Source organism: Plecotus auritus (assembly GCF_963455305.1).
Source record: "Plecotus auritus genome assembly, chromosome: 2".
Classification (NCBI taxonomy): Eukaryota; Metazoa; Chordata; class Mammalia; order Chiroptera; family Vespertilionidae; genus Plecotus; species Plecotus auritus.
The window spans coordinates 128,082,183-128,107,984 of record NC_137771.1 but is presented as its reverse complement, the minus strand read 5'-3'; the positions used below and the strand labels follow the sequence as shown (position 1 = coordinate 128,107,984).

The 25,802-nt window shown below is 39.5% G+C and overlaps 1 protein-coding gene across 8 annotated transcripts in view; it reads left to right on the top strand.

Moving 5' to 3' along the window:
- ROBO1 (roundabout guidance receptor 1) overlaps positions 1 to 25,802 on the top strand; it is a 1,316,070-nt gene that overhangs the window by 808,576 nt on the left and 481,692 nt on the right. For 3 of the 8 annotated variants that reach the window (XM_080657737.1, XM_080657735.1, XM_080657734.1), the window contains exon 1: positions 21,467 to 22,521. The exons of the other annotated variants lie outside the window; for them this stretch is intronic. In XM_080657737.1, the coding sequence (XP_080513863.1) occupies positions 22,467 to 22,521 (55 nt within the window). In that variant the 5' untranslated portion in view covers positions 21,467 to 22,466. Of the gene's footprint in view, positions 1 to 21,466; positions 22,522 to 25,802 lie in introns of those variants that run through there. 8 annotated transcript variants of the gene reach the window in all.

Here is a 25,802-nt window from a genome sequence, read left to right as displayed (position 1 = left end):
CTTAACAGCTGACTTCAACTTAAAATATCAAATTTGAGGCACACGGAGGCCTTCTTTCCTTTGGGCCATTATAAAATTCCCAGTCAATGTCATTTTTTTCAGAAAGGAATAATAAAGGAAACTGCTAATTTTGTTACACTTGTATTCTTTAATAACACACTGACATCCTTATCTAATTAATATTTTATTCATAAATGTTTTAAAATTATTTAAGGGGTTATTTTGTTTGTTTTACTTGCACAAGACCAGCTACTGTAGTAGTTGAAAACTAAAAAAAATATATGCTTGTTTTATCCATACATATAAAGATTCCTTGGATAAACAGAGTACATATTTGGGCATGATATTTAAAAGATGTTTATACATGAAAGGCAGTATACATTCAACCCTGTCTGACGTGATGTTGCAATTATAGCAAGTTCATGCTTAGCTGTTTTTGCTGTAGAGAACCAGAAGGAGTGGTTGTCAAGTGAAAAGGAAAAAAAAAAAAGAATAAATTCACATCCATAATTTTTATTCAAGGTAAAATTTCCCAAATAAAAGCCAAAATATATTGATTGTATAGTGATTATTTATCTGTGTGCTTATAATGAAGAAAAATAGAGAAAGAGAAGAGGGAGAAAGAAAAATATATTTTTATTTTTCATAAATATTTAGAAGTTATCTCAGAAACACGAAGAAATTAAATTATTCTGGTTCTTATAGGAAATTTCTATTAATTTAGATTAAGTTGGTGACCTAAATTAAAATTAGTCACAATTTATAAATATTATGCTGATGTTCCAGGAGAAAGAAGCTACTGTTTCATTGATTTTAAAGAGAATGTGTTTGGAAATTCATAAAAGATACTTTTTAAAAAAGTATTTATTTATTATAAGTCAACAGGTAACTCTAAAGTTTTTGAGATGCCTGAAAACTCTGAGGTTCCTTATATAAATGCACCAATGGTTATGTATTATTTAAGTTGTTCAACAAAAGCTAAATTTCAGGTTATGGCATTTGAAAATTGATGAATTTTAAATTAATAGAATACTACAGAAATATTTTTATCCTTATTTCTTTTTATTTTATTTTATTGATTTTTTTAGAGAGAGGGAAAGGGATAGAGAGTTAGAAACATCGATGAGAGAGAAACATTATTCAACTGCCTCCTGCACACTCCCTACTGGGTATGTGCCCACAACCAAGGTACATGCCCTTGACCAGAATAGAACCTGGAACCCTTGAGTCCACAGGCCGACGCTCTATCCACTGAGCCAAACCGGTTAGGGCTTATCCTTATTTCTTAATGAACATCTATAATAACTTAGTCAGCCTGGTATACAATTTTAACATTTCCAAGAAATTTAGCAAGTAAATTAGTTTTATAAGAGTAATGTACCAACCCAAGGCTATTAGTTATCAGGAGAACTTACTAACTACTTCAAGAACAGCAGAGTAAAACAGTACTTTTCATAAAATCCACAGGATAGAGAAGTAGGAAGAAGGCATTTAAGAGTTGGAAACAGATTTGATTATTTTATAATGCTTATTTTATATTGTTTTCATTAAAACAAATATAAAAATACTGAAAACATTTTAAATTAAAAAAATAAATTTGTATTCTTCACCCTAAAATATTAACTTGTTATTTTGGTGTATTTCAACATAGCTATTACTGTACTGTAAGTATTATATCTATCTTATTCTTTTCACAATTCTACAAGTAACACATCTTATGGAATTTAAATGGTATTAAAATATATACACTTAAATTCCCTTATTGTTTTGATCCCCTACAGATTGATATATATTACACAATTTTTTACATAGACTAGGCCAGTGGTCGGCAAACTGCGGCTTGTGAGCCACATGCGGCTCACGAGCCGCGGTCTGCCGCTCTGTTGACTGAGTTTGCCGACCACTGGACTAGGCCATATGTATTTTTTAAAAAATGTATTATCATAGAATCCTATATAATAAAAACCTAATATGCAAATTGTGCCCTCTACCGGAGATCAACTGGGAGTTCGCTCTCTTGCTATGACGTGCACTGACCACCAGGGGGTGGTGCAGAACATGGCGGTTGTTGATGTGGTGCTGGCAGTGGGCAGCAGTGGAGGTGCTGCTGGTCCCAATGGGCCCCGACAAGAGAGAGACTGCAGCAGGATGGTGGAGCAGGTGAGTTGGTGGCGCCAGGCCAAAGGCAGGTGTGAGCGGGGACCTGATCACCCCTCCAATTGCCCTGCAGACTGCAACCAGCAGAGGCGGGGGGGGGGGGGGCGGGGGAGGGAGGTGCAGGGCCACCACACGGCTCCCAGGTGCTGAGAGAGCTGGGCAGGGGGCCCAACCCCAACTTACTGCCCCACAGATGGTGACCAGCAGCCTGCAGGCCCTGATCGCCCAATCGGGGCCGGGCCCCAGGCTGGGACAGGGAACTTGGGGTGGCTGGTGGCAGCCAACTTATCATGGCACCCAGGCTGGGGGCTGCGACCTCTCGCAGGCTACCTAGGAGCAGGGATGACAGGGACGAAGGTGCCATGAGAATGCGGGTTGTCTGCTGAGCTCACTCTCACTCCCCCTGCTACTCTCCCCGTGGACACCAGGACTCGTGTGCTGAGAAGTCCATGAGGAGCCCGCCCTGCACCCGCGCGGCCTTTTCCAGGTGAGCTGGGCCACAGCCTCTGGGACTGCGGGGGCCAGTTTGGGCTCCCCGTGGGTTTGCACAAGAGCCAGTCTGTGAGGCCAGCCAGGAGAGAGCGCGATGCTGCTGGGTAGCCCAGAGGCCCACGCTGCTGCGCCTGGCCCACGGTATCCAGCCTTGCTCACCGCATCTCCATGTGGGGACTTGGGCGCCGTGACTCAGGTGGAGGGGGCGCGTGGGGGCCCAGGTGCTGCCCAGGGCCCAGAGGTCAGCTGGGACCTGCCCTTCCATGCCAGAGGCTCCTGCTTTGATCTCCGGCCAGGCCTAGGGACCCCACCCATGCACGATTTCATGCACTGGGCCTCTAGTCATAACTTTCTTCACACAAAAACATACAGAAAACCTTTCTCTGTCAGTACCTATAAACCTGTCTTTACCAATTTAATGATATAATATACAATATTTTGTTTGCTAATTTTATCCCAAGCAACTCATAATTTTCAAATAACTCATAACTATACTTTTAATGACTCTAATATTCTATTAAATGGCATACCACAATTTATTTCTTTACTCATTATTTTTTATTACAAATTTAGCCTTTTTCTAGGTTTATTTTTCCTCATACCCCTGCATTATTTTAATTAATGTTGTCATGGACATCTTTTACTATGTGTGGAATATTTCCTTAGCTTTAAGAGTTTCAGTTACTGGATCAAATGGCATGATCATTTTAAGACACTGATACAAGTGGATTCTCAGCTTTGTTTCCTGTATAGAGGCTGTGAGGTATCACAGAAAGACCAGACACTTGGGAGTTAGGCAAACCTGGCTTTTGATTTACAGGCCATCCTGGGTGAATTTGGACAAGTCTCCTCTTTTCCTATGTTCTTGAGTCTTAAGATGGAAATTGTAAAATAATAATAATAATAATTCTTTCTAGTGTTTTCATGAAGGTTAAATGAAAAAGCTATAACATTCAACTTTTTTTAGTCACTTATGAATTGGAAAGCAAAAAAATTATTTTCCCTCCTATTGTTATAATTATACTTTTTAGGATGAAGTTGTTTTTTTTTCTCTGTGTATGGAGAACCAAAGATGTTAAGTGACTTGCAGATTGCACTGAAAATAGGTTCTTGGAAAGTTGGACATGTGAAAACATTCTAGAACCAAGGTAGTTAGAGTAAGTTATGAAACAGGATTTGCTCCAGAAAATTTTGAAAGTACTGACTGTCGTTTTGGCAGGGAAGCCATGGGAGAAAATTATCCTCTTGTTTCATAACAGACACTAGTTCTGAGGATAAAATGGGAAAGCAAAACCTGGAATAAAGCCTGTTTCAAAGAACCATGACCCAAGTTTAATAAGTGCTCCAAAGAAGTATGCTCAGAGAAATGAAAACCAGATTATTTCAATTTATACTGTAGCTGAAACTACAGAAAATACAAAATAAATCCCTGATTCAAAATGCTAGCCACAATTTTGAACAGTGACTAGTTAACTTTTTAAAAAACTCTTAACTCCAAGTATGTTTTAGAAAATCCAGCCGGAAGTCCCCCTTAATAATCAAATCTGCATCTCCAGCCATGGATGCTAAGATTGGTCTTTAGAAATGTTTTTGAAATAAATGAGATCAGGCATTACAGCAGAGTGCAGTGCTAAAACGAAACCAGGGAAACGCATCAGTGGATGCACTTTATGTTCCTTGGGGCTTGGTCACTGTTATTTTTATTAAAGAATTTATGCGCCATTATACACCAATGTTATTTTTTCCTTAGTGAGATGCAAATAGCATATAAAGAATGTGTCAAAAGTATTAAATGTTCAAAATAAATCACTTGCTTAATTGTAAAGAATTCTAATGTCTAGCTATTATTTACACTTTTACTAAAAGTATGTTGAGAGTATTTTTAAATTAGATAAACATTATTTATTTATTTTTTAAAAAGATACTCATAGTACATATATCATAATACCATAAAAATATTCCACATATGTGCCAACAACTAGCACATCATACATATCTTGTTGGTAAATCCCAAAAATTCCCACACAACTATGAATTTTTCAATGATCACTTTAAAATAATGAAATAAAGTGTATTTTCTTGAATTAATGAGAATGTTTTGGGTTATATAAAATTGTCTAACTATTCAGCTAATACAAAAGCTAATTTAAAACAAGAAAAATTTTAGGGAGTTTTTGAAACAATAAGAATGTTTTAGAAATTCTTTTTTTCCCCTCCTAGCATTCTAATATATTTTGAATTCTGTCTTTATTTTCCACACTTACTAGTAGTTTCCTATGGGTCCTGGTTAAGAAGTAGATGGAAAGTTTTTATTTATCATTTACTAGCCAGCAGAGGGCAACAGAGCATTGTATACTAAACCCCCTCAGCCAATTGAAACATTTTATAGAGAAGGCATTTTCCTTCATAGACAAAGATACAAAATAAAATATAAAGAGACCTACTATCAACTTCACTTTAACCAAAATATGGATGTGTACGTGTTTCTTAAAATTTTATTATGTTTTTGATGATTTGCTGTAACTATTGTGAATTTACAATCCAAAATTATTCCAAGGAACATACATAAACTAAGAAATATCCTAATGGAAATGTTATCCAGTCTTTGAAGGGAATTCAAAAACTACAAATAACCAATAGTTGTGAAAAGTTTTTATCAAAAGATTCTTTTACCTATTTCATAGTGGCAGGTAACCTTTGAGCTAGCAGAATGCTTCTATTTTATTTATCATTTTTAAATAAATGGTTTCCTAGTACTTATACTAAGCTTCATGTTTTAAGCTCAGTTTATTATATTATTATACTAAATATTTTTTTAAATAATTTTATGTTAGAGTAATGAAATCTACTTCTCAAAGACTGTGAGGATTATTCATATAACATGCAATGTGAAGAATAGCTTGATAAAAAATCAAATTGAAACACAAAGTACTATTTCCCTCAACGTTAAATTTATTCAAAAGTTTGTTTTTATCGGGGGAGGGGTACTCCTTATTATGTATTAGAAAGTTAATTTATTTAATACATATCCCTAACATAAGGCCAGAGAATGTATCTCTGGTCCTCCCAGTTATCATATTTAATCCTCACAAGAATAAAGTCCCTCAAAAAGTTAGACTAGAGGTTCTCAATCTTGGTACTCTTGGTATATATTAGCCAGATTATTCTTCATTGGGGTGGCTGCCTGTATAATGTAAGATGTTTAGCAGTGTCCCTTGCCTTCATACACTAGATGCAGTAGCACCTTCTCCCTTCCTCTCCCAAGGTGTAACAACCACAGATGATGCTGGACATTGCCCAATATGCTCTGGGTCAGGGAAGAGAATGAAATGACTCCAACCAAGAACTCTGAAAGTGAGCAACCCTTCAAGCAATTGCCCATTTTTCCTTTAGGAATGGGATAATTAGATTAAATGCAAAGGCAAGAATGTCCAGATATCTGCATACAGATTTTCTTTTTATTCCTCTTCCTAGTCTAGGTAAATATTTCTCAAAATTTAATATACTATACAGAATTATAAGCACACAATCATGTTCAATGTACTTTGATAAGAGCTAAAATTAGCATAGGTTGAACAAGTCAAAAATCATTACCACCACTGAAAAGTTTACAAGACTTACAAGAAGTGGCAGTCTTAAAAGATATATTTTCACAGCACTTACTTGTTACCAGTGCTATGCAGAAATAGTAGAAATTTCTCTGAGAACATTTCACAGATACACTTGACCTATTGGGAAGGGTGGGAAATGGCAGGTATGGGAAGACTTTTCTGAGAGACTTTCATCTCATACTAAAAGGATGAATAGGAGTTACCCAGAGGAAGTCTGGGCTCTAAGGCAAATTCTTCAGTCTGTGTTCTTGTCCCTTAATAACATAGTTTACACCTGGAAAATGCATTTAATGATGTCCTAGAATGTATAAACACATTTAAGAAACATCTCTATATTCATGATCACCTTTTAAAGTATTTCTTATATGATTCTGAAACATTAAAGTGACCAGATCAGAAAAACCTATTGTAGTGGATAATCTGGTTCATTAATTAGACTTTGTAAAGTGTTCTATACATTTCTGCATGAACTGAATGAAGTTAACAAAAATTCATAATAATTTAAACAGATGCATTATCCAGATAAAAATATAACTTTTAAAGGTGATAAAATTATTATCCTCAAGAAATGATATTACATTGTCAATCTCTAAAGCATCCCATTTAAGAATTGATACCCTTTCTTTAAATTTTCTAACTTTATTGTTCATATTTCACCAGAAAAGTAATTTTAATTTAATTTTTTCAAACTCCTATTGCACAATAAGCCACATGTAAAATTTAGAGGAAGAGAAAAATATAGGTGATGTTAACTGAAATATTATTTGGATAAACCAGGATATATATCTAGGTTGGTTCCTATTTAGACTAGTGTATTTAGGTATGGTCACATTATATTCACTGCCAATAATTATGATAAACTATGAACATTATATACCCTCAACTGAAAAGAGCGATCAGTAAAATAATGGGTTGTGTTTGAGTTTATACTTTTTCCCATAGGTATTTGTTTAGGAAAAGCCTTATATCCTGATTTATTGCCCTTCCTAGAAGAGTTTACTTCTGGTGTGAAATACAAGACCTGCGAAATTCTAGCGTACTTGTGAAATACAAACATTTTTATTTATTAATCAGTTGTAATGAAAACAACCACCCAACCCCTCACCCCCGCTTGAATAAGCAAATGATGAACCCATTGGGGAAAAAGTGAAAATTTCAGGTGTTAAAAATTGTCTAATAGTTCTTCATTGTTGTCTATGATTTTTAACTTTTCTATATGTTGATTCTAAGATCATTTGAACAAATAATCTGCATGGCAACTCCAAACAGTCAAGTAACTTAAATCATGGGATATTGTATTCCTTCAATAATATATCTGGGATTAAATGAAATTTACTGACAATCTAATTGGAAAGACAACATACTGATGTGATTTTTAAAACATCTGATTCTATGCACCTTAGTGGCAACTGGAAATAATTTAAATATGTAACAATCAGAGATACATATATTTTAGTACCATCATGTTATAAAATTCTTTTCCTGTCTTTTTTTTAATTAAATCTTTATTGTTCAGATTATTACAATTGTTCCTCTTTTTTCCCCCATAGCTCCCCTCCACCCGGTTCCCACCCCACCCTCTGCCCTTACCCACCCCCCCACTGTGCTCATCCATAGGTGTACGATTTTTGTCCAGTCTCTTCCCGCACTCCCCACACCCCTTCCCCCACAGAGAATTGTCAGTCCACTCCCTTTCTATGCCCCTGATTCTATTATATTCACCAGTTTATTCTGTTCATCAGATTTTTTTATTCACTTGATTTTTAGATTTTTAGATTTTGTTGATAGATATGTATTTGTTGTTCACAATTTTTATCTTTACCTTTTTTCATCTTCTTCCTTTTCTTAAAGAATACCTTTCAGCATTTCATATAATACTGGTTTGGTGGTGATTAACTCCTTTAGCTTTTTCTTATCTGTGAAGCTCTTTATCTGCCCTTCAGTTCTGAATGATAGCTTTGCTGGATAGAGTAATCTTGGCTGTAGGTTCTTGCTATTCATCACTTTGAATATTTCTTGCCACTTCCTTCTGTTCTGCATAGTTTCTGTTGAGAAATCAGCTGACAGTCATATGGGTGCTCCCTTGTAGGTAACTAACTGTTTTTCTCTTGCTGCTTTTAATATTCTCTCTTTGTCTTTTGCTCTTGGTATTTTAATTATGATGTGTCTTGGTGTGGTCCTCTTTGGATTCCTTTTGTTTGGGGTTCTGTGCGCTTCCTGGACTTGTAAGTCTATTTCTTTCACCAGGTGGGGGAAGTTTTCGGTCATTGTTTCTTCAAATAGGTTTTCAGTATCTTGCTCTCTCTCTTCTTCTGGCACCCCCATAATTCGGATGTTGGTACGCTTGAGGTTGTCCCAGAGGCTCCTTACACTATCTTCATATTTTTGGATTCTCTTTTCTTTTTGCTTTTCCGGTTGAGTGTTTTTTGCTTCTTTGTTTTCAAAACTTTGACTTGATTCTTGCGATCCTCTAGTCTGCTGTTAGATCTCTGTATAATATTTTTTATTTCAGTCAGGGTATGCTTAATTTCTAGTTGGTCCTTTTTCATATCCTCGATGGTCTTGCTAAATTTATTGGCCTTTTCTAGAAAATTCTTGAAAAACCTTATAACTGTGGTTTTGAACTCTATATCCAGTCGTTTGCCTTCCTCCATTTCTTTCATTTGTGATCTGTTTCTTTGTCTCCGCATTTTGGCTGGTTCCCTGAGTTGATAGAGTGGCTTTGTGTGCTAGGTGTCCTATAGGGCCCAGTGGCTCAGCCTCCCCAGTTACCTGAGGTGGACACTCTTAGTGCACCCCTTTGTGGGCTGTGAGCACAGTCTTGTTGTAGTTAAGCCTTGATTGTTGTTGGTATCACTGGGAGGAATTGACCTCCAGGCCAACTGGCTGTGAGGATCAGCTGTGTCTACGCTGGGAGAACTTCTGTGCTGGAGACAGGCTTATGAGACAAGAGTTGCAAAAAGCCTCTGTGCTCAGCTTGGATGGGGCAGAGACTCAGGGTGGAGCAGACAGCATTGGTTTCCTGTCAGCCCTGCCCTAATAGGCCCCTGTGTCTCAGTGTCCCGTGGTAATCACTGCAAGCACCTCTGAGAGAAAGCTGCCCTCAAGTTCCGCCCGCTGCCAGACAGTCCAGTTTCTTCCCAAATGAGTCTGGGTTCCCAGAGTCTTGCCCGGAACTGTAGTTCAGTGCAGTCGGGAGCTTTTGTCTCCCTCCCACTTGAGAAAGCCAGCCGTGTACTCAGTTGCCCGCCCTCTTGGCGAGCGCACATGGGTACCTCTGCCTTCCGCAGTTCCTCTGAGTCTCAGTGTGCTTTTCTCTTTCCTGACAGTCCAGTTTCACCCTGTATGAGTCTGGGTCCCCAGAATCTCGCCCGGAACTGGAGTTCAGCGCAGTCTGGAGCTTTTGTCTCCCTCCCGCTTGAGAAAGGCAGCCGCTCACTCAGTTGCCAGTCCTCTCCGTGTGCACATGTATTAGTACCTCTGCCTCCTGCAGCTCCTCTGAGTCTCATTGTGCTTTTCTCTTTCCTTTTAGTCATAGAATTTCCACTCAGCCAGCCTTCCTGTGGTTCTGGATGATGTCCATTTTGTCTTTTAGTTGTAGTCTTAAAATTGTTGTGCGAGGCAGTAGGTTAGGTGTTTACCTATGCCGCCATCTTGGTTTCTCCCCTTTCCTGTCTTTTAATGATGGTGTTGAAAAAGATTTTATGACATGGGAAATTTTATAACATATTATTGAGTGAATATGTAGGTGACACTGCAGTTTTTAGAGTATCTATATATATAAAAGGCTAATATGCTAAGTGTCCGACTGTTTGACTGATAGCTATGACACACACTGACCACCAGGGGGCAGACACTCAATGCAAAGACATTGAAACATGGAACAGGCTGATGAATCTCAGAGGGAAGCGGGAATGGGGGGAGGGCGGGAAGAGATTAACCAAAGATCTTATATGCATACTAGAGTTCTGGTACACGAATTCATGCACCAGTAGGGTCCCTCAGCCTGGCCTGCGCCCTCTTGCAATCTGGGACTCTCAGGGGATGTCAGAGAGCTGGTTTTCAGCCCAATCCCCGCAGGCCACCACAAGATGGCCACGCGCACAGCGGAGGTGGGGCCTGGCAGTTGCTCCACACGGTGAGGCCTGGGGTTCCTGCACCTCCGCACAGCGTGGAAGAGGCGGTTCCCAACAGAGGAGGTGGGTCGTGGCAGGGGAGGGCAGTTGGGGATGATCAGGCCAGCAGAGGATCAGTTAGGCATCAATCTGGCTGGCAGGGGAGCGGTTAGGGGCAATCAGGCAGGCAGGCAGGTGAGTGGTTAGGAGCCAGCAGTCCCGGGCCTAAACTAGCAGTTGGACATCCACCAACCAGTCCCAGATTGGAGAGGGTACAGGCTGGGCTGAGGAACACCCCCTCCCGCATGCATAAATTTCATGCACCGGGCCACTAGTTATAAATAAAAGGTAATGTTTAGAAATATTTGAATAAATAGAATAATTGTTATGATGTTTTTGTTGATAAGGTTGTTTTACTGGCTTCAGCAAACATCTGTTTTGTTTCAAAGATACTCATATGATATATAAATGCAACAAGATATATACTGTACCAGTGAAATACTACCTTCTAGGTGTAATAAAGCAGCTTTAGATAGGAAATTGAGAAGATGAGATTAGATCAAATCAACAAAGACTTTTAGTTAGAATAATGGAATTGGATGATTTCTTTTGGAATGTGGCCAGGATACTAAAGAGGAGGTGATTAAACTCTTGGGAAAATATATAATTATCCTTGTTAAGACAGTAAGTTAACATGTCTTGTCAATTTTCAACAGCAGTTTGTTTCTCAGTGACAGTTGTAGGATATGGATTCAGTATTTATCCACAAGAATGAGCACCTCATATTTAGAATCCTGGTCCTCAGTCACACCAGGAAGCTACAAAATTCCAAAGCCCCAAGTTAGCTCTTCAAATGCTAAAGTTCATAAAATAAATAGCATAAAACTTTCAATATGATGTATAATACTATAATTTAATAAATCTTTATTATTAATGTTATTATTCTTATCATTTATGATAAAGTTGGATACTCTTTTACTAAACTAAGTAAAACAGTAAATATTTAGGCCTAATTTTTATTTACTGACCCAGAAAATAACCTTGAAATAGGAAATTCTAATATAATTTCAAGATGCTTTTCAAATCAACATAATACTTCATTTGGAACCAATTAAAATAACTGTCATAACCTGGGTAAAATACTATTCGGAATAGTATTTTACAAAGCAGCAGGTGGGACTAAACATAATAAATGTACAAAATGAGAACATAAACACCAACATATATACCTCACTCCTGCAAATATTTCTTAAAAGGATTTTCAAAAAGTAATTGAAAACCAAAAACATTAAACAGTTTTATAAAACACATCTGCAGTATTCTGTATATATAAAAGCCAAGCAACCGGAACAACAAGTCGCTCTGACATGCACTGCGGCCAGCCAACCAGCCCAATTGGGGGCCCGGCCAGCAGGCTACCCTCTGTGGACCCCACCCGGGCATGAATTCAGGCACCAGGCCTCTAGTTAAACATAACGTAAATTACAAAATTGTTTGTGTTTAAATTGTAAGCCTATAGAGTATGTCATTCACTGTGTAGCTGTTAACCATGACTTCAATTTAACAGAATTTTAATTTATGATTAGACTAGTATATACTTGGTTTCAGATATATCTAAAGGTAAACCAAAAGACAGAAAAATTCTATAGTAGGATATAAATATACATAAGCATCTTTATGTTTTCTGATATACTCTGAATATCTGAACAAACGTGTATTATATACTTATCTATGCTTTCTTATCAGAGTTAAGAGAAACATAAAACCCCTTTGAATATTTTGGACATAAATTCCATATGGAAGAAGAACAACAGATGCATATACTTCAGTCATTTTCTTATATTTACTCTGGAAAATGAAAGAAGATCTTTAAACAAATAAAACAAAACTTGCACATCAGTAGTTTTCTCTAGCTGGAGCAGAATCTGTAAAAATGACATTCTTTATTTTTTTAATCTTTATTGTTGAAAGTATTACATAGGTACCCCCTTCCCTCCATTAGCCTCTTAGAATGGCATTACTTTAATCATCAACTCCAATTTGCACCTGGCAGTCTGGTGTAGGAGTAAGATCCAGGCAGCCAAGTTTTAAATTAGTGTTCAGCCTTATATTAGCTGAATGTCCTCCATATCCTTATGCACAAAATGGAATAATAACAGTAGGTGGTCTAATAATGTGTTTCTGAGGATTTAAATGAGTTAGAATATATAAAATACTGGGAGCAATGTACCTCTAGCACCTAATGCTATGGGAATTTTGGCTGTTATTATTTTTATTCAAATAAGAACTGGAGGTAAAAAAAAACAAACATGATTCCAATATTACTGAAATTAAGTTAGAAATATCTAGAACTCACTACATAATCCTATATAATAAAGAGCTAATATGCTAATTAGACCAAACAGCAGAATGGCCGTCCGGATGACCTTCCAGATGACCATCTGGATGACCTTCTGGATGAAGCCTGGGCTGCGAGGGCCAAGCCCCTTGCATGAATTTTGTGCATCGGGCCTCTAGTATTGTAGTAATGTAATATATGTTATACTGTAACATATCTAATGATTAAAGTTTTTTTAAATATAGATAAACTTGACCAAGAATCACTGATTAACCTGCTCTGACAGAAAGAAATCTCTAAGTGATTTAGAGAACTGGCTTCTAGTTTTGAGTATAGCATTAACAAAAGGCATGTCCTAGGGAGAGTCAGTGTCTTTAGACTTCAGGTTCCTCATGTATGAAAAGTTAATCTTGAAGATGAAAATCACTTCTAATATGAACTGTATATACTTTTCATATATATATATATATGAAAGAGGAAGGGAGAGGGAGAGGGAGAGAGAGATAGAAACAGCAATGATGAGAAAGGATCATTGATTGGCTGCCTCCTGCACTCCCTCCACTGGGGATTGAGCCTGCAACTGGGGAATGTGCCCTGACTGGGAGTCAAACTGTGACCTCCTGGTTCATAGGTTGACACTCAACCACTGAGCCATGCTGGCTGGATTGAATTGTATGTACTTTTAATGTAGGTTCCAACCGCTTTGCTCCCAAATAACCTTACCCAAATAAGCACGTGCTCATTTAGTCAGAAATTTGGCTTTCAAGTTATTGAAGTCTATGTGTGACAATGACTATTAGTTCTCTGTTAGTTGAAGTGGATAAAATGATTGAACTATATATTACAGAAAATATACTTTAGAACTATAGAAATAGGTTTATTAAGAAGCATTTTCCCAAAAGATATTTTAATAGACAATGAAGTGACTCATTTATTTATTCATTCACTCATTCATTCAACAAGCACTGGAATGCCTAGTACCAGACACTGGTACTAGGTACCAGACACTGTTTTTGGATGCTGGTACCAGACACTGTTTTTGGATGCTGTGAATACAAGAGTGAATAAAATAGTCAAGAATCCCTGACTTATGTAACATTCTAAAAGAAAGGGGGCATTCAATAATAATAAATAAGAAAATATTAGGTGGGAATATATGCTTTGGAGAAAAAAATACCCGGAAACATAAAGCATGAAAGGAATGTGGGAAGTATTGTGTAAGGATGCAATTTTTAAGTGGGTGGTCAGAAAAAAAACTCCGTGAGGTTTGATTTTATTAAAGCATGAAAGAGGAAAGCGAATAAGTTTGCAAATTTATGGGGTAAGCATTCCAGCCTAAGAAAGTGCAAAATCTCTGAGGCTACCTGATAACATTCTGGGAATAGCATTCAGGTGGTTGTGGTGAAGCAAAGTAAGTAAAGGCAGGTAATGGAAGAGGAGATGCTGTTGGAGAGGATGGGAGACCAGCTCATGTGAGGCCTTGCAGAATTCTGGAAACAGTGCTTCTTACTCTAAGTAAGATGGGAAACTATTGGAGGGTTTTGAGCAGAGGATCTCTCTGGCTATTCTAGGAAGAAAAGCCTAGACATGTAGTTACTTCACTTTACATTCTTTCTTAGTTAGGAATGCTGCATTGATTATTTCAAGACACATTTTCTCCCAAGTAAGAACCATATGCAGTTTATTCAAGGGAAGCTGAAGATCTTAATCTCCAGGTGTGAATGAGTGGAGAGACTACTATAGCAGTAGCATGGCATAAAATGAGCAATGTTTACTGAAGAGTCGGGCTTCTCAAAATAATCTTCCCCTGAGGACTCACAATGCTCAGATGCCTATAAGGTCTTTGGGAATTCTTAACTGTGTTGAATTCAGTGTCTCCCAAGCCTGTCCTACCATGGAACTTTTCCCCCATATGCTTTGGTTCCAAACAAGCTGGGGTCAAATGTAAGATCCATGGCTCCTGGACATCTAAACTAAGTTACAATTTGCTCTCTCAACCTCATCTCTAAATTAGGAAAACATACCACCTCACATGATCATGGTGGGAACCATGTTTGTGAAGGGCCCAAGACAGTGCCTTCAATCAGTCCTCCTTCCTGGTGCCCTTGTATTTATCTTCAAAAACACTGGTAAATTTTTAGAGGAGTAAATTTTAGAGAAACCCCTGTCACTAATGTTCTGTCAGAAAGACTTTGCAATGTAGCAGCTAGTTTTAGAACATTGTCAATCTCCTCCAGATACTGAGATGCTAAAAGGCAACCACGGTCACAGTAATTCACAGAAAACTTGAGCATATCGTAATTTATATATTTTAGTGATCATTAGAGACTGTTAGGCAGAATGGAACACATGATTAAGTGAGGCCAATGGGGTTCTTTCTCATCTTTTGCTGTATTAAAAACAAGGACTCGCCCTAGCCGGTTTGACTCAGTGGGTAGAGCGTTGGCCTGAGGACTGAAGGGTCCCGGGTTCGATTCTGGCCAAGGGCACATGCCCTGGTTGCAGGCTCAGTCTCCAGTGTGGGGTATGCAGGAGGCAGCCAATCAATGATTCTCTCATCATTGATGTTTCTATCTCCCTCTCCCTTCCTCTCTGAAATCAATAAAAATATATTTAAAAAAAAAAATGGACTAAGCCCTGGCCATGTGCTCAGTTGGTAAGAGTGTCATCCCGATACGACAAGGTTGTGAGTTCCATCGAGTGGTCAGGCACATACAAGAATCAATCAATGAATGCATAAATAAGTGGAACAACAAATCGATCTCTCTCTCCCTTCTTCTCTCTCTCAAATCAATTGGGAAAAAACAACAACAACATGGGCTCAGATGACGATGCCTGAGTCTTTATTTTAGTAAGAAAAGACAACCCACGAAATCTCCTCTCTGTGGTTCCTGGCTTGGGGCACATAATTCCCTATTCTAAAAGGCAGAGAAGGAAACAAACAAAAGTAATGCTGTTAAAAAGGGCCCTATGCCCGGCTGATGTGGTTCAATGTTAGAACATCCACCCACAAAACAGGAGGTCACAGTTTGATTCCTGATCAGGGCACATGCTCAGGTTGCAGGCTCAACTCCCAGGGTGGGATGTGCAGGGGGCAGCCCATCAGTGATTCTCTCTGTCATCATTATGTTTCTATCTCTTTCTCCCTCTCTGAATTCAATAAAAATATATTTAAATTTTTCAAAAACGGCCCTATGTACATTTAAAAGAAAGCATCATCATAGTAAATTTTATTCACTTTCATGAATAGGAATAAAGTTACACATATTTTAAAATCTTACCTATCATTATTTTCTTTCATTTTTATTTTACTGCTCTAACCCTAAATCATTTATTTCTTCCTTAACTCCTATTGCATGTAAAAATCTAGATCCTATTATATGTGATTTATTACATGTGACTTGTTGCTGTCACATATGGCATCTAGAATCAGTAATACTGTTTTGTTTATTTGAATAAAAATAAGTTTTTCCCTAGGTAACTACCATAAGAGGTTTAGTGAGGAAAACTGAAAATTCTTAATTAACAAGAGTGGGAGTTTAAAGATATTAGTACAATATCATCATGACATTACTACAATATCAGTATATCCCTTTACTATTTACTAAAGGGACAAGTCTTCTGAAAACACAATACATGCTCCAACAGATGTGAGTTTATTTTCTTTTATGAGGGTTACTTTAGGTTACTTTCTAAAATGAGTCTTTTCTTATATATCCAAACTTAGAAAATATTCAAATATTGCATTATTCAAATGTTCATCCCAGTTCATTAACTTAGAAACCCAAAGTTACACAGATTGTTCAGCAATTTTTTGTACGAATTGCTAAGCTAGCTGTTGTGCCGGGGAGCAGGGCAATGCATGTTGGAGAACGCAGCACAGCCTCTGTGTACTCTGTATCATGCTGCTTCTCAGCAGATCTCTGGCAACTTCCGGCACGCATCCCAGGCTCCCTGATTCTAGAGCTTCTTCCTAAGAGAGGAAGAGAGAGAAACGTTCCGGTTTGTAGTTTCCTTAGGAACTCCTTGCTCTTCCTGATCTGAGAAGTGCTATCTGGAATCCCTGCAGAGACCCTGAGAGTTTTGTTATTTCCTGTAAGTAACCTTATGAAAGATAAAATCAGATCAGACCCACCCAAGAGTTCCTACTGCTGCAGAATTTTGGCTGTCAGAGAAGCCCCTATTCATGGGACTACTCTGATGTGTTATTTTCAGGTTTCCTCAAAATTCTCAAAAAGACATTCTAGGGATCCTAAATTTCATTAGCGTCAAGTCAAATGAGATCAGAATTCTCTAAATGGCCCTAGCTGGTTTGGCTCAGTGGAGAGAGCCTTAGCTTGTGGACTGAAGGGTCCCAGGTTCCATTCTGGTCAAGGGCATATGGCCAGTTGCAGGCTCGATCCCCAGTAGGGGGGTGATTCTCTCTCATCATTGATGTTTCCATCTCTCTTTCCTTCTCCTTTTCTCTCTGAAATCAATAAAAAAAAATATTAAAAAATAGTAATTCTCTAAATAGAACTTTAGAATCCATGATGACTTCTTCAGACCAACTGATCAGGATAGGGTATCTGAGTGCAAATTAAGATATCGTCTCCTCACCTTGCTCTTTGTCTTCTAACCAATCAGCCTGAATGAGTCAAAGTTCTTTTGCACTTGCCTGAATACCTGGCATGTGCAGGTGCCATATCATGTGTGCACACTCACACTTGCACATATACTCAGACACATTGAGCATTTCATGCATTCTCCCAGAAACTTAGTGTTCAGTAGGAAAAACGGGAGAGTTGCTATGATTATCCATCTCCAGGAATGCACTGAGCTGTCATTTAACCCCAATGACACTTTGTTTTTACTTTGTCAGGTAGGTTCCACTTTGGAACTTGTGTAGCTTTTTTTAAATTTTATTTTATTTCATTATTTATTTTTCTTTTTGATTAAGGTATTACATATGTGTCCTTATCCCCCCATAGCGCCTCCCCCCGCTTGTGCCCTCACCCCCCTAGTTTTTGTGTCCATTGGTTATGCTTATATACAAAGTCGTTTGGTTATCTCTCCCCCTTACCCCCACACTCCCCTGCCTTCCCCCTGAGGTTTGACAGTCTGATCGATGCTTCTCTGTCTCTGGATCTGTTTGTGTTCATCAGTTTATGTTGTTCACTATATTCCACAAATGAGTGAGATCATGTGATATTTATCTTACTCCAACTGATGTATTTCACTTAGCATAATGCTCTCCAGGTCTATCCATGCTGTTGCAAATGGTAGGAGTTCCTTCCTTTTTACAGCAGTTTAGTATTCCATTGTGTGTGTAGCTTCTTAAAGTATGAGCTCTGATGTCCTGGTGAATGGGTTTCTGTTTGAATCCTGCCCCTATAGAGCCCTTTACTGTTTCTTGCACAGAGATAATGTTTATTAAGTTGTTGTTTGCATGGGTAAGAGAGTGAGTCAAGGGAAGTTCTCAGGTACATTGAGTTTCACTTAATATAGAGTTCTAATATTTTCTGAATACAAAGGTCTTCATATACCACTTTTACAAAAGCACACTTTGGATGAAGCAGGGGAAGAAGAAAGGCTCCACATATATGCACTGGAGTCCTTGAGAAATCTTAGCAAACTTTGGGAGACCAGGAGATAGACCTTCTTTGGAGGGACAATGCAATAGGGATTCTTCCAGAGATTCTACTTTATATTTAAAAATATACTTCCTGCCCTAGCAGGTTTAACTCAGTGGATAGAGCGTCGGCCTGGGACTGAAGGGTCCCAGGTTGATTCCAGTCAAGGGCACGTGCTTGGGTTGTGGGCTCGATCCCCAGTGTGGGGCGTGCAGGGAGCAGCCAATCAATGATTCTCTTTCATCATTGATGTTTCTCTCTATTTCCCTTTCCCTTCCTCTCTGAAATCAATAAAACTATATTAAAAAATATATACTTCCTTTACTAAGTGAAAATCTTTATTTTAAATGCACTCACATGATATGAGTATTTGAAGATCTCTCTCTCTCTCTCTCTCTCTCCATGCTTTAGCTTCTTTCTTTTCTATTACCAGGTAAGCTTATCTTAAAAGCACATCTTATCCCAACAAAAAAGATACCAGTCTATGTTTCTCACTAAATACCCCTTTTCCAAAACCAAATAAATGTCCCTTCCTCTCTCTCTGAAATATAAAATATTTAAAAGAAAGTTCTCATTGTAATAGAGTGCCCATTTATGATCTAAATATGTTCTAGATCAGGGATTTTCAACCCTTTTCATGTGATGGCACACATAAACTAATTACTAAACTTCTGTGGCACACCAAAAAATATGTTTTTTGCCGATATGACAAAAATAGGTATCATGTCTATTAATCCACACCAGATTGTGTTGGCTGTTGCCATTTTTTTTATTTGCTAATCTAAGGGAAAAGAGTCAGGTATTGCATGTTTTTAAAATGTTTTTCAGCATTTACTGCACATTCTTGTGTGTGTGTGTGTGTGTATATATATATATATATATATATATATATATATATATATAATTGATATTTTGCAGAGAGGAAGGGAGAGGGATAGAGAGTTAGAAACATCGATGAGAGAGAAACATCGATCAGCTGCCTCCTGCACACCTCCTACTGGGGATGTGCCTGCAACCAAGGTATGTGCCCTTGACCAGAATCGAACCTGGGACCCTTCAGTCCGCAGGCCGACGCTCTATCCACTGAGCCAAACTGGTTTCGGCTACATTCTTGTTTTTTATTGCTGGATTTTGGCTGGAGTCTTTGATAACTTATCTCCAGCATGTTTACTGAATTTTCAGTCAGCTTTCTCAGGATTAAACTATCCTTCACTGTCAGAGATAGGTACTGTTAACCAGATATTTCTTTCTACAAAAATGCTGTTCCGAGGACAGTTGTACCAGCAGCAACCAAAATGAGTGTACAATTTACTTTAAAAGATTATCTTTTGTTAGGTAATGCATGTGTTCACTTAAAAAAAATAGGAGAAGAGTAAACCCATCCCAGACTCTTTGTCATGAATTTCTCCTCTCCAGACACAACCACCGTGAGCAGGTCCTGGTGTATCCTGATAGGTACCAAATAATCATTTTGAAGCAATTGTATATAACTTTGTAGATAATAATTTATTAAAAATAGTTCTAAATACTAATACCTATCCTTCATTGTACACTCACTATATTTCAGGTGTTTTACATACAGTGTCTTATTGAATAGCAAGAAAGAAAAATGAATGAATGCAAGAATGCCCATCAAATGTGTTAAGTTTGTTTTGCTTTGGGTGTGATTTGTTCATATTTTGCTAATATTTCAAGAGTCCCTATTTCTCAGAAAAGAAAACAGAAATTTGGTGTGATAACAGGACTAATAGCTGGGAGGTTGGGATTTCAGCGTGGGTATATGGGGTGTCAAAGCCCACTCTGGTTTTAAAATGCTGAATTGCTTCTCTTATAATAACAAACTCTGGGTTAGTCAAGGATGCTTTTGCATTTGTCCCTCTTCCTTAATTGATTTGCCCTTGTTAACATTCTAGTGTTATTATTTTAATAATCACCTGAGGGTTTTATTTTATTTTAGAGAGAGAGAGAGAGAAAAGGAGAGAAACATCAATATGAGAGAAACATCCATCAGTATGTGCCCTGAGTGTCTTGGGTTGGAACCCGCAACCTAGGTCCTGACAGGAATCCAACCAGCAACCTGTTGGTGTATGGGGTGCTAACTGAGCCACCCAGCCAGGACCCTGTGGTGAACATTCTAATACCTGTACAGTCACTGACGTTGAAGGAGAGGCTCTCCAGTGAGACACAAGGAAAAGACCCCCTAGCCCACCCTGTGCCTTGGAATTGGACCTCAACAGCTACAGCTTCCCTGGCCTGGAAGCTCAATTGGTTACAGCATCCTCCAGATAGGCCGAGGTTGAGGCTTCCGTCCCCGCTGGGCACATACAGGAATCAACCAATTAATGCACATATAAGTGGGCAGCAAATTGATATTCCTCTCCCCTCTCTCTCTGAAATATAAAATATTTTTCAAAACGTGATCATTGTAATGGAGTGCCCACTTATGATCTAGGTCAGCGATTTTCAACCCTTTTCATGTTATGGCACACATAAACTAATTACTAAATTCTGTGGCACACCAAAAATATATATTTTTGCCGATATGACAAAAATAGGTATCATTTTTATTAATTCACACCAGATGGATATTGTTGTGGTGCCTGTTGTCTTTTTTTTTTTTTTTTTTACAATCTAAGGGGAAAAGTCAGGTATTGAATGTTTTAAAAATTCTTGAGACACGCTAGTTGAAAATCGTTATTCTAGATAATCTCCTCTCCTAACGGCTTGTTTGCCTAAATTTGATATTTTTAAAATGGTAATGGGGAAGGGTGAGGGGTAGAGTTTTTCCAACTCCTGGAAGCGGTAAGGAAGAGGTTAAGCTGGACCAGGAGGATTTTTGAAGTCTTTGGCTGGGAGGTTCCATTTGGAGAAAGGTGCAGGGGAGCTAGGGTTGGCGAGAGAAACAAGACAAGTTCCCATTCGCTTGGATTTCTGATCCTGAGCGGTTTCATTCTCACCTGAGGGCGCAGTCGGGCACCTCTGGTGTGTGGATGAAATATTAATGACCAGAACTTGCCAGACAGGATAGAGTGAAGCCTGGGAAGTACCGCGCGGCCCCTTTAAGTATTCTCGAGTTGGGGAGGAGAGGGAGGAAACTCGGAACCGCGAGGACGCTAGGGGAAACCCACTAGCAATTGAGCCAGAGAAGAGGCAGCGTGAGAGTAGAAACTTCAGACGCGGCTGATCCCGGCGGAGCTCTGCTGTGTCGTCGCGGCCTGCGCTCCCACCCGCAGCAGCATCCTCCTCGCCAGTCTCCACCACCTCGGGGAGGTTCGGGAACTGCCTCTCTGCAACTTCCAGGTGCCAGGTTGCGGGCAGCCACCCTCAGAAAGTTTGTACTCCAGCGTCCCAGCCCGGAGAGTTCGGGGTGCCTCGCGTGCGCGCCCCTGCGAACGGAGGGGCTGGGGCGATGGTGAGCGCAGTTCAGGGCCGGAGGCGCGAGGGAGGCATGCGTGTGTCCGCGGACCTGCTGCTGTCCCCAGTGCCCTCCGTATCACCCAAGTGATGGGAACAAGGGCCCGCCCAGGCAGCCGCTGTCGCCGCACCGCCCCCTCGTTCGCTCCCGGCGCGTGGAGTCACCCAGGCACACCCCTGGCACTCCGAGCCCGTCTTCCCGAGCTGCCGCCGTTGTCTTGCCTGCCTTCGCCGGGAGTGGTCAGCTGTTGACTGGGCTCGCCTGTAGACGGAGAAGCACTTTTTGGCCTTCCCTGATTCATTCTCACACCCCAACTTTGCTGCCGCCGCGCCTGCCCTCGCCGCGGCGCTAGGCGCACAGTGTGGGGGCGCACGCCGGGAGGCTCTGCCAGAGCGTGGAGGCAGGAAACCGCACAACTGCTGTTCTGCTTCGGCTCTTTGTTGTTCGCTTTGGTTGGTCCTTGGAAGTGGCCGAGCTTCCTCGGAAACCTTGGAGCCAGAGAAGGCAAACCTTGGAATTCTTAGTTTGCAAAGTGCTCTGCGATATTGACTAGCGTCCGGAAAGGTCGACAAAGTAATTACCCTGAAAACTCCTGGCGGATTGACCCACGTTGCTTATATTAAGCCTTTGTGTATATTGTGTGTGGTGTGGCTTCATAAATTCGGGGACCCCATTTCTACACCCTCCTCTTGGCATGAGACTGTATGCAGGATCCACCCGAGGACAATGATCGCGGAGCCTGCTCACTTTTACCTCTTTGGATTAATATGTCTCTGTTCAGGTAACCTCGCGTCTTCTTTCTTCATCCTGCATCCTTCTTGCACGCCCCTTGTCCACTTCTCAAATCAAACCCCGAACTGCATTTCGGCGACCTCTCCTTTCTAGGACCAGAGGAGCTTGGTCCGTGCAAGAGTTTCGGGCAAAACGGTTTCTAATTCGTACTTTGGGTCGTCCCTTTACCCCTATTTCCCCCCCTCCCCCCACTCCAAACCCCTCAAGCCTCATTGTAGACCTCGGCCTTTTGCCAAGTTCAGGGCACGCCCAGGTCACTTGGCAAACGCAGGTCTGAGCTCAAGGGTAAGGAGGAGGCAGCAGTTGGCGGTGAGCTAGGGCCCCTAGGATGAGCCATAGTGAGTTTCATCCCTGGGCGCTTCCTTTGGGGAGGGAGGTGTGCGCCGGGGTAATCTTGTGGCTCCATAGACCCGCCTGGATTCCTGAACCTGGTCCTCCAATTCGCTCCTCCTCCTCCGAGCATAAGGGGTTATTAGTAGTTGTTTTATGTAACTAAAGTCTGTAATTAAATTTGATTCTGTAGAAACTTCAGGAAATAACTCCTTCCTACGGTAGGATATAAACTAGCCACTCTGCCTGGCTGGGTTTAGAAGGAAACAGGCGGTTGCAAGTATCTGAACGGGAACAGTTAATTGCCTGGGAATTTTCATTGGCAAAGGAAAACAGAAGGTTGAGTTTAGGATTTGGGGGATTAATTAAATATTACTGAAACTCCCCTGATGAAGTCTTGGAAGGATGCTGCAATGGGATCCTTCTGACATTGGAGTATACACTGTATCTACACTTACAAATAGTTTTTTTTACACTACCTAAGAAACTTTTACTGTGGGTGAACAGAGTCACGACTCAACTTTTCTTTCTTTCCTTTTGGTAGATTCTGGTTTCAATCAAGGATCTGATTTCAGGCCCTAAAACACACACACACACACACACTCACACACTCTCTGCACCTCGGGGAATTTTGTATAGTGGAATACTGAGCTTCAAGTTGCATCAGGGCCTATAGGTTAAAGTTACTCAATTTGCTTGATTATGAAATAGTTTTTAAAGTTTGGTTTGAGCTTTTTGTGGTCCATGGCTATGGTTTATATTTTGATCAAGGATTTTACTTAAGTTAATGAAATATGAGAAAGAAAAATGCATATCAGCTAAATAATAGCAAATAAACTCCTAAAATAATTTCAGCCCAGGAACATTTGCAACTAAACTAAATAAGAAGTTCATTAAAGTGAGGAAAACAGAATACTGACGTTCCAGCCTTCGATATTTGATCTGTGTTACAGTGGATGGATCAATAGATTAAACCAAGTCTTGGGGCCACCTCTTCTTACTTCCAACTTCTTTCTGTAATGTTGCTTTTTGCTTTTATTCTTAGTTTGCAGATCTGAATGATTGAATAGTTCCCCACCCCCAAGACTGGCCATGCATGCAAATCAAAAACATTAAGATCTGATCTCTCTATTTGCCTCTCTTTGCTGTGTCTCCCCTTAGTTTAATTTACAGCTTCAGATACCTTTGAGATTTTTGTTGATTCACCTTCTCAGTTAAAGTTTATTCACGTGTGTAAAGTGAAGTGTCAGTGTGATAAATGACTGGAGGGGCAGATTACTGAAGATAGGGGGATTAATGGTCATTAGTCTCTGTTTGAGCTGAGTTTGTATATGTTGGGACATTTTATCATGGCTGTAGATTAAAGATAGAGTCACACTAATAGGGAGGGTATTTATTACTGAAAGCTGGTTGCTTTCCTGTGCACATTCTGTCTTTACTTGGAAAAATGTCTGGGGAGGGGACTTACTGTACTTTCAGATTTAATAATTTGATTAGTAGTTAGTTTAGTATCTGGGATTTGTAATTTAAATAGATGAGGCATTTATCATCTTCGACCTGAACTGATTTCTGGCTTTGTTTTTCTGATTTAACTCTCCATTTAAGCCACTGATGATGTTTAATAAACCTAAGGTTTTTCCTGTAGGTGTGCTTATCTTCTTCTTTGGCCAGGTTGCAGGTCAGAGTGCACTTGTGAAGTGCTCTCTCATATTTAACCTGAAGCTCTTAATCATTCCTCTGATGACTTACACTCATGCTGTGAATCTGAACTTGAGAGGCCAGTCAAATTATTAGGCTGCTGGGGTGATTTCATGGCAGTGTGATATTCTAAAGCCACACTATTGATTTGAATAAAACGTCACAGAACTCAGAGAAGTAGAGTTGGGCGTGCTCAAGACACCTGGTCAGGGAATGAATGAAGTTCTTGAAAGATTGTGTTTCATGTATTGCCTCAAGCATAAGATCACAGTCTATCACTTGTTAATGGAGTGTATTTAAGAGAAATGTGGTGAGCTTAAATAAATCAAAGCGCACTGGGGGTAAGGTACCTTCAACAAGATTTAACCTGTAAAAGCATCTATTGGTTGTCAGTTCTTTTTTCTTCCTTTTTATCATGGATGCCAACTTAACAAAGTCCTGTAGTTTTCTTCAAACAGATTATAAACTTCATTTTAATGTGTTGATGGCATACTTAACATCAAATTCTATGTTTAAGAGTATGTGTTTGCTTTGTGGTGCCTTTCTTTTATTAACCAAATACTATAATATTTAACTTTTTACAATAGGAAAGTAAAATTTTGAAGAAAAATAGGTATTTCTTTAAAAATTCATTTTTAAGGTGATTTTTTTTTAGTGAGTTTGTATATCTGAGTTCTTCTTTATGGATAGCTAGACTTTTGTGAAGGGAGCAGGGTGGGAAGCAATAAAAAAGAACCCTGTGATCTCTCAGGAAGTGGTTCCTTCATAGACTTCCTCTCCTCAACTCCAGTTGCTCAAACTTGCTTTTAAGTGAAAAAGTGATTGAATTTCAATTCAAATTTAAAGTGAGAACTGACTTTCAAATAAAGTGGAAATTCATTTGTGCTATCTTTTTTTCCTTCTTTCTTTTTCTTTTAGAGGGCGAATTTTCTTTGTTTTTTGCAGAGGGACATTTTTTAGAAAAGTTGTACTTATCTGGGTCATTTATCTCTTTTACTTCCCTCTTCCTTCTTTTCTCCCTCCTTCCTCTCTCTCCCTCTCGGGCAATATATATTTTTTTAAATATATTTTATTGATATTTTACAGAGAGGAAGGGAGAGGGATAGAGAGCTAGAAACATCCATGAGAGAGAAACATCGACCAGCTGCCTCCTGCACACCTCCCACTGGGGATGTGCCCGCAACCAAGGTACATGCCCTTGACCGGAATCGAACCCAGGACCCTTCAGTCCACAGGCTGACG